General features: G+C 42.8%; 2 protein-coding genes across 3 annotated transcripts in view; one reads left to right on the top strand and one right to left on the bottom strand.

The window, feature by feature from the left end:
• Positions 1–10,963, top strand: part of LOC147629164 (uncharacterized) — a 75,675-nt gene extending 64,712 nt beyond the window's left edge. Inside the window, exons 5-11 of one of the 2 annotated variants that reach the window (XM_086812414.1) lie at positions 8,265–8,359; positions 8,500–8,584; positions 9,750–9,878; positions 9,990–10,068; positions 10,169–10,216; positions 10,396–10,503; positions 10,586–10,963. In XM_086812414.1, the coding sequence (XP_086668540.1) occupies positions 8,265–8,359; positions 8,500–8,584; positions 9,750–9,878; positions 9,990–10,068; positions 10,169–10,216; positions 10,396–10,503; positions 10,586–10,638 (597 nt within the window). In that variant the 3' untranslated portion in view covers positions 10,639–10,963. The remainder of the gene's footprint in view (positions 1–8,264; positions 8,360–8,499; positions 8,585–9,749; positions 9,879–9,989; positions 10,069–10,168; positions 10,217–10,395; positions 10,504–10,585) is intronic. The other variant, XM_086812415.1, reaches the window with a different exon arrangement.
• Positions 10,964–11,447: 484 nt separating this feature from the next.
• LOC147629163 (pathogenesis-related protein 1A/1B-like) lies at positions 11,448–13,149 on the bottom strand. The gene is made up of 2 exons (XM_086812413.1): positions 12,999–13,149; positions 11,448–12,175 (listed from the first exon to the last, which is right to left on the bottom strand). The coding sequence occupies exons 1-2, from the start codon at positions 13,039–13,041 to the stop codon at positions 11,724–11,726; spliced, it is 495 nt and encodes a 164-aa protein (XP_086668539.1). The 5' UTR covers positions 13,042–13,149; the 3' UTR covers positions 11,448–11,723.
• Positions 13,150–14,213: the final 1,064 nt, after the last annotated feature.

Here is a 14,213-nt window from a genome sequence, read left to right as displayed (position 1 = left end):
CTTAACCTGCTTGGAGAGAATCATTCATGCATGTAGAGTCAGTAGAAACCTTAGGGTTTGCATTAGAAAGCATTCTGTATTTGCATAGCATTCATCCCATATGCATATTCACCATTGTAGAAGCCTTAGAATATTATTCAGCATTATTCCACATTTTAACCATATTTATGAGCATTATCATTATATTCAGCATTTATCACATGATAACTAGTCGTGTAGCTTTAGGGATGCAGTTGGCCAGCTCTATAACCAGCCGACTAGCATCAAGCTCATATAAATAACATCATTAGCAATCATTCCATTCCATCTCATCATTGAATCATAAGCGATTCAGCCCTTAGCCTTGGGAGCATCATTGCTTGAGCATACAAGCCTTTATCAGCATAAAACGCATCATCTACAATCAGCCAAGGAGGAAAGCATTTCAGTCCCTTGCGTTTCTCAGCCTACAACAGATTTCAGCATTCATCCACTTCATCGTTTGCTTCAGCCATCAAGGTGAAGGTAAATGCAGCTTGTTCATTCATTCATAGTACATATTCACAGCCTAGAACAATCCCAAAGTAGCCCATCTCTCAGCCACAGTGTGCAGCTTTCCGACATTCCCTTGGAAGACATTGGCCTTGAGATTGGACATCATTGGTGCTTCTACAACCGTGTACAGTTCAGCCCGACTCTTGGTCTTTCAAAGGTCTTGTGTTTGGCTTATCTACAGACCCAAGTCAATCATACAATCATTCTCTTCAAAGTTATAAAAGCAAATACTCCTATCAATTGGAGGGAGCCCTTCAGTGGGTAATTTGGAACCCAATAAGGTGTAGATCTCTCTCTCTCTCATCTCTTAAATTGTGAAGTGATAACGTGGATTGCTAAAGACTCGCGAAACTCAGGATAAAGGTGGTGTGAGACTTTGTGTGATAGGATCCTTCATCTACGCATAATTTCGCTACATGTTACATTGCCCACATCCAAATGAGCACTAATGTAGAGCTCATTTTGGTAGCCAACTGGGGAGAGACGACGTTCTCAAAACTGCCCATGTCAAATAGGACTACAAACTGGCGGCCCTTGGTAGAGCCATAAGCTCAATTGAGGCTTTTATGTGCAACATCACTCTCATCCTCCTGCTTAGCATCAAATACCACGGATGGCATAGGATGCATAGAAGATAGAAGCTGAACTGTGTTGGTGGTAGTAGGTGGGACTGGAGGAGCAGAAGATGCTGTGGCAATTGTGAAAGAAGGTGACTTGGAGGCTTGCTCCGTTTGCCATTTCTGACAATCTTCTTACCATGCCCAGTGGTACGATAGAAAAAACATATGTTTTCTGACTGGTACTTTCTTTGCTCCTTTGGAGAAAGATAGCCTCCAGTGATGTCTGCTTTATTCTTTTCCTCAGGGATTTTTAAAGGTTTGGATTGGTTATCCTTCTTACCCCATGAACTAGAGCTAGAACTGCCGTCCTTCTTGGCGTCTTTAGAAGATGAATTACCTTTCCCCGGCGGCGAAGCAGTTTGCTGCTGCTAGGATTTGGTACTAGATTGCGGTTTCTTAGGCTTGTCTCCGTTCACTTCATTTCTTCATTTTGAGCAAAAGTCAAAGGCCCGGTCATATGTGCTAGGTTCAAAGTTACGAACTGTGAACCGAATGTTAGGATCTAATCCACGGACCACGAATGAATTGATCCATCTTGGCATGCTCAGATAACCCTAACTGTTGTGCTAAAGTGATAACCTTACCGGAAAACTGAAGCACGGGTGACCTATTCTGTTTGAGTTTATAGAACTCATCTGTCAGATTGGTCAAATACTGGGGAGGGAGAAATTTGGTCTTTAGGTCATGGACAAAGGTATCCCAGCGAACAGTCCACACCTGTGATATGGTCTGTATGTACACTAGACCAATGCTGCCACCAAGTGACTACCTCACCCGTGAGGTGGGGAGCCGCTATGTGGACTTTGTCTTGAGGATCTGTTAGCTTTGCCAAAGGACAATATGCATCAAATTAATGATCACTGAATAAATTGATTGACAGCTAATGATCACACTTACTGAAATTTGGTTGAGTTCGGATGACGGTCGTTGATGTCGCGGGATTTTGGCTGGTGGCACCTATGGGTGGAGAAACTGAAGAGAGGTGTTGAAATTTCAGATGCATGGTCTCGTTTTCCCAGTGGTGTTCGAGTAACATTCGCTCTCGATTGAGCTCTCGTTGGTGCTCCCGAGATGCGACTTCAGTCTGAAGCGGGTCTTCTTTAAGCTTGCGTTGGGCTTCCTCTGTTGGAAATAAGTGCTCACTATCTAGGAGTACTTTTAGTCTTGGTCATCTCAGTGTATGCCACGTGGCACTCAGGGACTTATCCCATATGCACTCATGCTCAGCTCTTGTACTTTCACCTATATATTGTGGGTGTCACATCAATGAAAGTATCAATCTTGTGTCTTGTCTACACTCATCTCAAGGTAACTCTTTGTCTTTCATTTGTGTTCTTGTTTCATTTCAGTTTGCTCTTGCTTTCATATTTCCTACATGGTATCAGAGCAGGTTTATCCTGGCTCCCCTCATCTTTGCCCTTGTTTCCTATGAGCGACTGCCCCTCTTCTTGCTGCAGTCATTTGGTTCAGTGTTGGCCGCCGCCTTTGCTGTTGGCCGCCGCTTAGCTGGGAGCTGCCTCACTTTTTTTTTTAATTTCACCATTTCTATATGTTCGCTTCAGCTTCTGTCCTCTAGTATTGCATGTTGTTCGCTTCAGCTTCTGTCCTCTAGTATTGCACATGCAGCTCGTCATATCAGTAAGCAACCTGCCGACCTGAATTTTTCTGTCCGCCCACTTTCCTGCTGTCCACCCTGTTCAGACTCATACAGCCCGCCGTACTGTTCTCCTTTGGCTGCCTTCTTCATCGACTCAAGGGTGCGCATCATCTAGAAGAAGCTGCAGATCGACTTTCCTCCAACGAGCTATTTGCTGCATTCAGTTCTGCCATCGCTTCCTCTTGAAGAGTCTACAAGGTACTGTGCATTGTCTCCTTCAGTTCGCTGGTCAATCCTTTTCTTATCCTCATATCTGTAAACTGCTAGTTCCTCATGCTTCGATGGGCTGTCACATGCTATGGCCCTGACAAGTGGTGAGAGAGCCGGCTTCTAAAAACAGTTTGGATCTCTTCTCTCATTCATTTCTGCAATCTTGTAAGGGAATAGACACTGCCCTTGCATTTTAGCAAGAGGTAAGACCTTCCCACATGGCCTCTTCTACTCATTCTCTCATGTCTATCGACAAATTCAATGGGTCCAACTTTCATACTTGGCAAATCAAAATCAAGTGCCATCTTATGAAAGAAAGTCTTTGGGACGTTGTTCACCATGCTGCTCCCGAAGATTCCGACATTGAGCAAGTTATCACTTATGCTCCTACTGCCAAGAATGACAAAGCCTATGCTATCATCTTGCTCGGTCTTGGAGATGATTACATTCATCACATCTCTGACATACAGTCTGCTTCTCGAGCATGGATCACTTTGGATACCCTTTTTGGACCCCGCTCTAAAAACTCTAAGATTGCACTTATGATCTCATTCTTTGATCTATATATGCAGGAGGGAGCTACTATAGCCTCTCATGTCAATTATTTTCGCAGTCTTATGGTTCAGCTTGCATCAGTAAAGTCCCCCATCTCCAAAGATACTGCTATTGCTGTGCTTCTCAAAAGCTTACCTGACACCTATGCTACTCTTGTCACTACCTTCAAGTATCACAATAATCCTACTCTTGAAGGTATCATCAATGCTCTCCAAGAAGAGGAAAGAACAAAACAACAAAAGGTAACTGACACTGCATTTTTAGCAAAGAAAGGAGGTTCTAAGGTAAGAAAGCCTTGCACCCATTGTGGAAAAACTAATCATATGGAGAAGGACTGCTTCAAGGCTCATCCATGCACCATTTGTGGCCGTGATAATCACCGGGAGAAGGACTGCTACTCTAAAACCTCTACATCAGCCCCTGCATCTACCTCAGCCCATGTTGCTGCAGCATCTACATCAGCAGATCTTGCTGTTCATTCCTATGATGAGGAGTGGGCTTTCTGATTACTTCATCTTTCTTGTCTACCACTTTGACCACCGATGATGTAGGTCAAGGGGTTCTATGTCTTACTCATTCTACTTTAGGACCTCTCTCTTGTCCCTACTCCAGAGGCAGAGATTGCCCTTGAGGAGGGGATGTCTTCAAGGTCCATCTGTTTGTCTACAGTCAGTCTTCTGTCTATCTAGTCTTGTCTGTCTGTCTATCTATTGTCTGTCTATCTGTCTATCAATCTGACTGTGTCTTGTTTTAGATCCATCTTGTCCCTACCCTTGTGGACCCATATGAGGATATCACTTGAGGAGGGGTGTCTCAGGATCTTTTGTCTCTCAATCCTTGTCTAGTCTCTCTGTCTTGGTCTTATCTTTTGTCATAGTCTTGTCTTTTTGTCTTCCTTCTAGTGTCCACTTAAGGAGGGTGTTGGAAATAAGTGCTCACTAGGAGTACTTTTAGTCTTGGTCATCTCAGTGTATGCCACGTGGCACTCAGGGACTTATCCCATATGCACTCATGCTCAGCTCTTGTACTTTCACCTATATATTGTGGGTGTCACATCAATGAAAGTATCAATCTTGTGTCTTGTCTACACTCATCTCAAGGTAACTCTTTGTCTTTCATTTGTGTTCTTGTTTCATTTCAGTTTGCTCTTGCTTTCATATTTCCTACATCCTCATAGTCCTGTTTGTCTATTTTATCTTGTTGTTTTCTTGCTTCAGCTTCAGCTTTTTCTTCCCTTTCGTCTGGTCTCATCCTTTCGTCTTTGTTGTTCCATCTAAAAGAAGAGGGAGATGAAGTCAGGGGTAGCTGGTGGAGTGGGTTTTGCTGTGGTTGCCTCCAAGAGTTGGAGATGCTCCACGAGAAGTTGGTTCTGTGCTCGGAGTAGAGCTATGGTGTCTGTTGTTGGAGGAAGAGCATGGTCCGCTTCGAGGGCGACGTCTTCCTGTTGATGTGTGCTCTCCTCTGTAGACATGTTACCGAAGTTAGTGGTCGTGTTGGAACGAAGTATGACCATCCAAGGATGCTCTCATGCTAGGATGCAGTGTGTGTGGACAAGCTGAATTTGATACCAATGTAACATGAAGCGGAATTATGTGTAGATCAAGGACCCTGTCACACAAAGTCTCACACCGCCTGCTTTACCCTGAGTTTCGCGAGTCTTTAGCAATCCACTTTATCACTTCACAATTTAAGAGACGAGGGAGAGAGATATAGATCTTTACACCTTATTGGGTCCCAAATTATCCACTGAAGGTCCCCCTCATATTGCTAGGAGTATATGCTTTTATTACTTTGAAGAAAATGATTGTATGATTGACTTGGAATTGTAGATAAGCCAAACACAAGACCTTTGAAAGACCAAGAATCGGGCTGAACTGAACACGGCTGTAGAAGCACCGATGATGTCCAATCTCAATGCCAATGCACTCTTCCAAGGGAATGTAGGAAGGCTGCAAACTGTGGCTGAGAGATGGGCTGCTTTGGGACTGTTCTAGGCTGTGAATATGCACTATGAATGAATGAATATGTTACGTTTACCTTCACCTTGATGGCTGGAGTAAATGATGAGGTGGATGATGCTGAAATGTGCTATAGGCTGAAAAATGTAAGGGACTGAAGCGCTTTCCTCTTTGGCTGATTGTAGATGATGCGTTTATGCTGATGAAGGCTTGTATGCTCAAGCGATGATGCTCCCAAGGCTGAGGGCTGAATCGCTTATGATCCAATGATGAGATGGATTGGAATGATTGCTATAACAAAGTGCACATGCACACATGTTTGCATGTGTGAAATTGTTTTCATGTGTTTGCTTGCTATGAATGTCTAGATCACGGGCTTGGGACACCTACGTGTGAACCGTGGGATTGCCCTGTATTCTGACGTGTTTTGTGGCTTGTGCACAAGTGATAATTGCACTCAAAAACTCTTGTATTAGTTTATCAAAATGCTTTGTAATGTTTATAGCTTTTGTAGGTTCACATTTATTAAAGATGGGTGGACAATTTTTACCAAGTGCCCAGGGCCCAATCCAGTGGGCACCTCGTTGGGCACCCTGATTGCTTGGAAGTGTGGGTGGACACCCCCACATGCTGGTGGCTCAAGTAGTTGGCCACCTACTTTATGCATGGTCGTGTGATCTTCTCTCCCTGCATGGAAAACATCAACTCGCCATCTCTCTTTACTCTTTTCCTCTTCATCGTTTTTGCTCACTACAGGTTCTACACACCTGATCACAATTCCGAGCACAGATTGGTGATTAGTAGGCAGAGGGTGACCAGCTCTAACATTCAGTACGTGAAGATCAGCCCGGCGCAGGTTCAGCTGTACGACTACCACATCAGCAGGCCATACAATGTGTATGGACAAGGTGGCCTATACGCTTGTTTGAGCTTGTGGGCAGCGCCCGTGACTAGCTAAATGCTCCCGTCGTGCTCCATTGTCATCAACAACCCGACCATTGCTTGAAGTCGTGCGCTTGGGAGTGTCCCACCGGTTCTAGTTCTCTGGTTTTTTCAGCATTCCTGCGTTGTGAGAGTGCAAAGCCAGGCGCTAGTATGGGCACACCAGGGTTGTGTGTGGACCCGGAACACCAGTGATGCGTTTGCATCTCTCCAGTGAGCAACAGGGAATTGTTGAAAGTCTTCATCGACGAATTCTTCTCCAACGACTCTGTTTTGTATTTCTATTCATTTCTATCTTAAGGCAAATTTGGCTGTCATAGCCTATGGAACATTGTACAAATAAAATACTCCAATAATATACTTGGTATTGAGGGGCGGGGGGGGTGTTGGCCCAGGTTCAGGTCCCAATGTGGTGTACTTGATCTTTTTCCACCTTAGAGAGCCTATATGGAGACTTGTTGACTGCCTTTGCATTTGGTTCAAGCTCAATACCATGATCAACATCTCTCTTTGGTGGTAGGTTTTTAGGCATTTGAAACACTTCTTTGTACTCTTTTAAAAGCTTAACCATGCCTTCGTGCATTATTTTCTCATCTCCATCAATAGCTTCATCTTTGCAAAGCTGTAATGCATAAACACACTCTCTTTTCATGAGCTCCTTCTTGAGTTTTTTGCCATTGATCAATGTCAACTTGAATAAGCAAGATCCCCTTAGTGTGACAGACCCTTCTTCATGCATATAAAACTCATGAAACCTTGCTACAAATTCATGTTAAAAGTGCCAAGTGTGGACAACCAATTGCAACCCATCACAATGTCTATTGGCCTATGTCCAACACTAGTAGATCAACTTTGAATGTGTGTTCATTTGAGAACATGACATCCAAACCATTGCACAACACTTCTTTGCTCCATTTGCCACTTGAACCATATGCAAAGAAGACAAGGCCATAGGATGCAACTTGAGGTTGTTCAATGATTTTTGGTTCACAAAACAATGTGTGCTACCACTATCCACTAGCACATCTGCCAACCTTGAGTCTCAAGGTATTTGTACCCTTGCAACCGGCATAGAGAGTGAACACAAGGTAGCATTACATTTTGATGAATCCATAACACACAAACTTCTCATGCCCTAATCTTAGATGACCTAAATGCTTGTTCTCCAAGTAGGTCAAGGGATTGACCTTGACACCTATGGTTGGGAGACTGACATACATAGCTCGTGCGTGACATGTTCCGGATTGGGGCTCACAATGGGGTCACAACATACAACAAATATTCCTAAAAAGGTACTAGTTTCTGTATAAGTGTAGCATTGATGATGAGCCCGTGTGTCACACTGCGTCGAGTGCATGTGACATGTCTCCTCCTCATTATCTAGCTCTTTAGCTTGGCATTGCCGAGCACTCTAGACAAATATGAGTGTTTTGCCCTTGCGCCTTCACACTCACATCCACACAAATCAGATCATCATTCGTGATCAAAGTGATTATTTGAATCATCAAGCTGTGGTCTTGCTTCCGAGCACTCTAGACAAATATGAGTGTTTGGCCCTTGCGCCCTCACACTCACATCCACACAAACCAGATCATCATTCATGATCAAAGTGATTATTTGAATCATCAAGCTGTGGTCTTGCTTTCTCAAGGGGACAAGTTAAGTTGCGAACTTGCGTGCATTAAACTGTAGTTAGCTTGTGTGTGGGTGGGTGCGTTTGTTTCAATTCTATGTGCTCGTATTTCATATGCTTACTTCCAGTCCTGTGAATGTTGTTGGATGGATCAGATGCAAAAAAAAAGTCAAGAAGCTCTTGGAAAGAGCTTAGCCACGTTGCATCAGTATGAGGTTGGAGATCTGTTTGGCTTCCCTTTGAGCACTAGGTAATAAGGTTGTGTTTGTTAATTTTGTTCAACTGTTTAATACCTTTGTGTAAAACTCTCATGAATCTAAACATTCATAGACATTCAAGGCAAAACTCATGAATCTAACCATTGTGGTTGAGATTGTGTTCCCATTTCAGGCTTGGACTTATGCCCTTGGAAAATACATTGACATCATCTTGGGCAACCTTTTTTAGTGAGAAACGGCTAAAAGACCGGCTCATGGTACAATGTTTTGCCTGAAAATGGTTGGGAATCGATTGTTGTGTATAAGACATGCTATAAACTTTATGCATGAGAGATATATGAAGTGGTAGAAACCGAACAACAATGATCTACTTATGAAGATGTGAATACTAAGGCGATCATCTTGTTATATGTTAATCTGCACCTGCACAACACGAGTTCGGATGTGGGCAGGTCGGCCACCTGTGTGATTTGACACACCCTTTGTAGGGTGTGGGACCAGGCCAACTTGCTGGTTGGCTAGGCAAGGTGCTAAATAAAGGCCACCACACTTTCCCACTCTCACATCATTTTATCTCCTCCATTCAGCGAGCAGCCAAACCCCCAACAATTGGCTTCCATGATCAGATACCTCTCCTGTTAACTAAACTTCTTACTCTAAAGCGCAGGAGTAGAATTTGTACTCGCGATTTCTTATATTGAGCAAGTTTAACAAGGCCTTCTTCAATGAAAGGATCCATGTACTCAGTTTTGAATGCCTTGTTAATTAGTACCGCAGAGGAAGCCAAAGAATCAGAGAAAAGCCAAAAGAAACTCCACAAATAGGGAAGGCTAATATTTTGCCTGCTGCAAAACTCATAAGCCAATTATTAGTGCATAGAATACATAATCCAGTTAGCAACTCACGTCTTTGGGATTTTCATGCATCCACAAACCCTGCAGATATCCACAGGCAATTGAATCGATGCAACGTCCACGTCCAAAAACAGGTCATGTGCACATGTTCTCTTGGAGACAACATGCTCAACACAACACAAATCACGTCAACTGTTTTCATAAAAATCTCCCATCTCACATAGCTTTGTATGCTATTTCTACATGGGAAATCCTCGCATTCCAACTCAGGAAATGTTGAAATCCAATTTAAGAATCCCCTTGTCCCAACTCAGGAAAACAAGGTGGGCGTCCCAGGCTAGACCTTGCTATTCACGCAGCGCAAGGCAACCTAATTCGTGATCTCTTGATCATGGGCCTGCAATTCAAGTGGTCATGCATTGCAACCAGAAAGCCGGACGTCTCTTCGGGTTTCCTGTTTTAGAATGTTGAGCTGAGGGTTCTGGTGGGTCACACTGTCATTTATGAGCAGATCAGATGGTTTTGTTTTCTTTTTTGGAGAAAGGCCAAAGTTGACACACATATTTAGAGGGTTTATGCAGTTCTTGGAGACAATGCTATGGAGCTGCGGTCTAAGGAAGGCATGCTGTTGAATAGAGTGGCAGACATTTTGGGTTCCCACAATTGTAAGCCATGCATTCTGCATGGGGATCTATGGGTAAGTACCTAGCTCTACTTCTATCTTCCTAGTGTAGCCAATTCTTCTAAGTTGACTATTATTGGTGTTTTAAGCAATGGCCTTCTCTATGATTGGGTGACCACTACACAGATGGGAAACACGGGTCTACTTGCAACAGGAGAGGTTGCCATGTTTGATCCTGCAACTTTTTTAGGGGATGCCGAGTTTGGTACTCAACTGATCCTTCTTTTATTGTTCTTACTTTCTTAGTCTTACTACATGTCATCATGTCCTGAACCACACGACCAACTTTTTTTTTCCTTGTTTAGACCTGGCATTTCAAGGCTGGTCACCGGTCCCGGGTTTCCCAGGTTTCTGTAAGTGGTTTTATTGAAGTCACCCCATCACAACCACCACCACTATGACCACCATCACAAAACATCACACGCACGCCCACCCATCTGCACATGCACACACGGTTCTCCTTTCTGTAATGATAAAATGGATTTTAAAAATGTGACTGCATGTACTGATGTCTGTTATGATGACTATGCAGTGGATGCCTTCTATGAGTCTTACCATGAGATCCTACCGAGGGCGCCTGGCTATCCAGATCGTCATAAAATCTATCAACTTTTCCATCTCTTAAACCATCTCCTTATGTGTAAGTACTTTCACATGGTCCTCTGCAAACCTTCTTGGCATGTGAGCTTTTATTTTATGCTGTAATTCCTGCTTGTTACCAGATGGTCTGGAGTACTACAACCATGTGCTGACCATGGTGGATTCACTGTTGTGAAGAAAAGAAAAAGGCATGTCTGCCTGAAGTCTTGTTGGCAGCTTTTAAGTGCACTGAAATGGCTTATGGAGCTGTGAAGAAAGCCAGGCAAGTACATTCACAAAATTGAGGGCTACTTCTACAAGATGTTACTGGCTGTCCGATCCCAGAGTCAATGTAATGAAGGCTGTAATGTTTATATTGAGGCCTCATAATGTTAATGGCAAGTAAAATGTTCCATGATGTTTATCTTCACTTCTACAAGATGTTAATGGCAAGTAAAGTGCCAGGGTCAATGTAATGACGATTTTTTAAAAGCTCTAATGTTTATATGGAGGCTTCATGAATCATGAGCTGTGGATGGTCTCTCTCCCTATGGATGCAGTTTTGTAAGATTTCTGTTGGGTGTTTTGTGAAATTGTTTTTTTTTTTTTTTTTGTTTTGGGAGAAAAAAATGCTGGTTCTCTGGCTTGCTGTTTTTTTTCGTATATAGGAAGATTTTCTTTAAAAAAAAAAACGAACTCTTTCAGCATCGTAAGCAATTTTCTTTTGGATGAAAGATGTCTTTTGTTGAAAAGTGGTAATAGATCATTTCTTACTTGTACAATTTCTCCTTTTCTCAAAATTAATAGAAGACAGTTTTTTACTAAAGCTTAAGTAATGGGTATTTTCTAATGATATGATGTAACCCTCACTGAATTACTATAAGACAGTTTTATACTAAATCTTAAGTAATGGGTACTAGAAGGTTTAGCAATACCACATTTCTGAAAGATCCATGTTCCAAGTAAATAATCCCCAGAATCTAGCATCCGTATGGAGTATTTGACCTTTTCTTATCATGTAGTATCCAGCTTTATTATATATGCAATAATCTCATAATGACATTGGAATTTCCTATCATCCACAGGGATCATAAAACATCCATGTAGCCAGCTGTAATACATGCGATAATCTCTCTCTGATATTGGGATATAACCTCAACCTAGCACATTGCATTGGATGCTTCAGCTTCTATTCATGGCTAGCCTAGCTGTTTAACATACATCAGGTTCCATGAAACCAATGCTTTTGTGGTGAAAAAACAGCTGGTGGTGGTGGTGGTGCTAGTAAAAGACGATGACATAGTCGGTGGTGCCGTAGGGGCAGGCTTTGGTACGATCGGGGCCGCCTGGGATGAAGCCTTGGCAGCGGTCGGGAGCCATGCATTGTTGGCCAGAGCACGCGGAGTTGGTTGGGCCCACGCTGACCCCAAGGTTGAAGCCAGCTTTCATGGAGACGTCGTAGTAGTCAGTGTTTGAGAAGCCACCCACCGTGAACTCGAACTGCGTGACGCCGGTCGGTGGGCCGGTGTTGCACGGCTGGCCTGCGCAGCTGCCCACTATTGCCCACATTGTGCCTGCCTGCCATGCAGGCGAGGTCGCCACATCCCATGCCTGTCCGGGTCGCAGCTCCCTGCATCCTCCCCCCACCTGGTTGGTAGGCACCCAGTATTTGGCACACACTGTGGAGCCGCCATTGTTCACTACATGCAAATTTGTGGCCGATACCAGCAGCCCTGCTTAGAACACACACCCACAAATGAGGCCTCTGTAATCGTGGAGTTAAGCATATCGACTTACTTAGGGCAAATCAGGCCTTGCATTGTGCAATATCTGCATATTATGGTTCCAAATATAGCATCTCAAGTAGCAATTAAGTAAACCTAAAACTGTATCTTATTAAAGAGCATCCCATGCGTGTGCGTGCGTGTGTGTGTGCGTGTGCGTGTGTGTGTGTGAGAGAGAAAGAGAGAGAGGGAGAGAGAGAGAGAGAGAGTTTTCATCAAACTTTTTTAGCATCTCAAGTCCAACCCAGTCAATGAAGCTTTACTCCAATCCAGCAATTAGTTTCAGCCTTGCTTAGGATAAGTAATTCACAATTTTAAGGGGTAATCACCATCCCAATACCAGAGAGAGAGTTTTCAACCAACTTTTTTAGCATCTCAAGTCCAACCGAGTCAATGAAGCTGTACTCCAAGCCAGCAATTAGATCAGCCTTGCTTAGGATAAGTAATTCACAATTTTAAGGGGTAATTACCATCCCAATACTAATCAACTTGAGATGATTAGATGAAGCTGCACTCTCAACAAAGTAGGTAGATTATTGACTAAAGCATGCCAAGATACCAAGAGAGGTAAGCTAATTGACTCGACATTAAGCTAATTAGTTGCATTGTTAAGCAAGGAAGGCTAAAGAGCACTCACAACCTAGTGATTTTGCACTAACATAGTATAGCTAGAGTTGAGTAAAGGTACTTGAATTAAGTTGAAAGTCCATAACATTGCAAGAATAAAGCTGCACAAGTGAGCAACTGTGTGTAGAGAGCAGAGCTTTCTCACCAGTGTGGAGGAAGGCCAAGAGTAGAAAACATGCAACGGCCATGTCTGTTAGCTTGTTCACAGGCTTGTGAAATGCGAGGTGATTCCCTCTTGTGAGCTTCGTGGGCTTTATATAAGCGTTTTCATACTGTGGGCAGGCCTCTTAGAAGCTATCCTATAGATATGCGGGCTGGGTGGATAGGCCCCAGGGGAATATTATGGGCACCTTAATATGTTATAGTCTTGTGTGTACACACGACCACCCCCCTTGCTTTTTAACAGGGGGAATTATATATTATGGGCCTCTTAGCTGTTGCATGTACCACATCACCTTATTGACACTCCATCTTACAAACTATATGCATATATTGGAATGCACCAAGCTTCTATTAGACACCCACTATGACTTTGGACCAAAAGTTGTGCACAAATGAAGCTTAGATTCTTGATGTGCACAAAGTGGGAGTTGGATTTGACAATAATGTACACATCTCCAGCTAAGCCTTGGCATGTCATGAATGCACATCTTTTTTAATGCTTGTGCCACTTTACATTCTTCTTTTCCACTTTTTCTCTTTGCATACGTTCACACAACCAACTTCCAAAATCACTTTCCCCACTATCTTGCTTCAAATTCGTGACATCATGAGTTATTGAGTCTATAAGATCATACTAATCCCCACCTCTATCCTTCTACACATTCATTACTAAAATAGTCCATGGCTCTTTTGAGCAAGGATGATGAGTCACAATAAACATAATAGTAGTAGAACATAGTGATAAAAAATCTTGGGTGAAGATTTTGTTATAGAGATTAGAGCACTAATAAGCCAACACAACAATAAGAACATCCATGAACATTTTTGTACAAAGAGAGAAAAAAACATCTATCTCTTGCAAACGATACATAACTACCACCTTGTGTTGTCCATCTTCCACATGAGTTTTGCAATTAGAAAAGTAACTCTTTTTTATCTTGCAATTCTCATCATTACCAAGGGTGACATGGGCTTAAGGATAAACCATTTTATCCACATAAGGAATCATCGTCAGCTCTTTGGATAATGCACATTATTATATTGCATTACAACAAAGTGATATAACTTCAATGTGCTTGATTCAACAATGATGCATGGAGCTTGATAAATTAACACAAATGTTCCTGATGCTTGTCAATTGAGATTTCATATCAAACCCACAAGCAACATGCGAATCTACTTTTGGATGTGTTACACA

This window comes from Cibotium barometz, chromosome 18 (genome assembly GCF_041138505.1).
Source record: "Cibotium barometz isolate CiBa-2024 chromosome 18, ASM4113850v1, whole genome shotgun sequence".
In the NCBI taxonomy this organism is placed as follows: domain Eukaryota; kingdom Viridiplantae; phylum Streptophyta; class Polypodiopsida; order Cyatheales; family Cibotiaceae; genus Cibotium; species Cibotium barometz.
This window is presented reverse-complemented; position numbering and strand designations above follow the sequence as displayed.

Coding starts and splice junctions, on each gene's coding strand:
- LOC147629163 (XM_086812413.1), bottom strand. CDS start 13,041: ATGGCCGTTGCATGTTTTCTACTCTTGGCCTTCCTCCACACTG. Junction 12,176..12,998: donor CTTGGCCTTCCTCCACACTG/GTGAGAAAGCTC, acceptor TGTTCTAAGCAG/GGCTGCTGGTATCGGCCACA.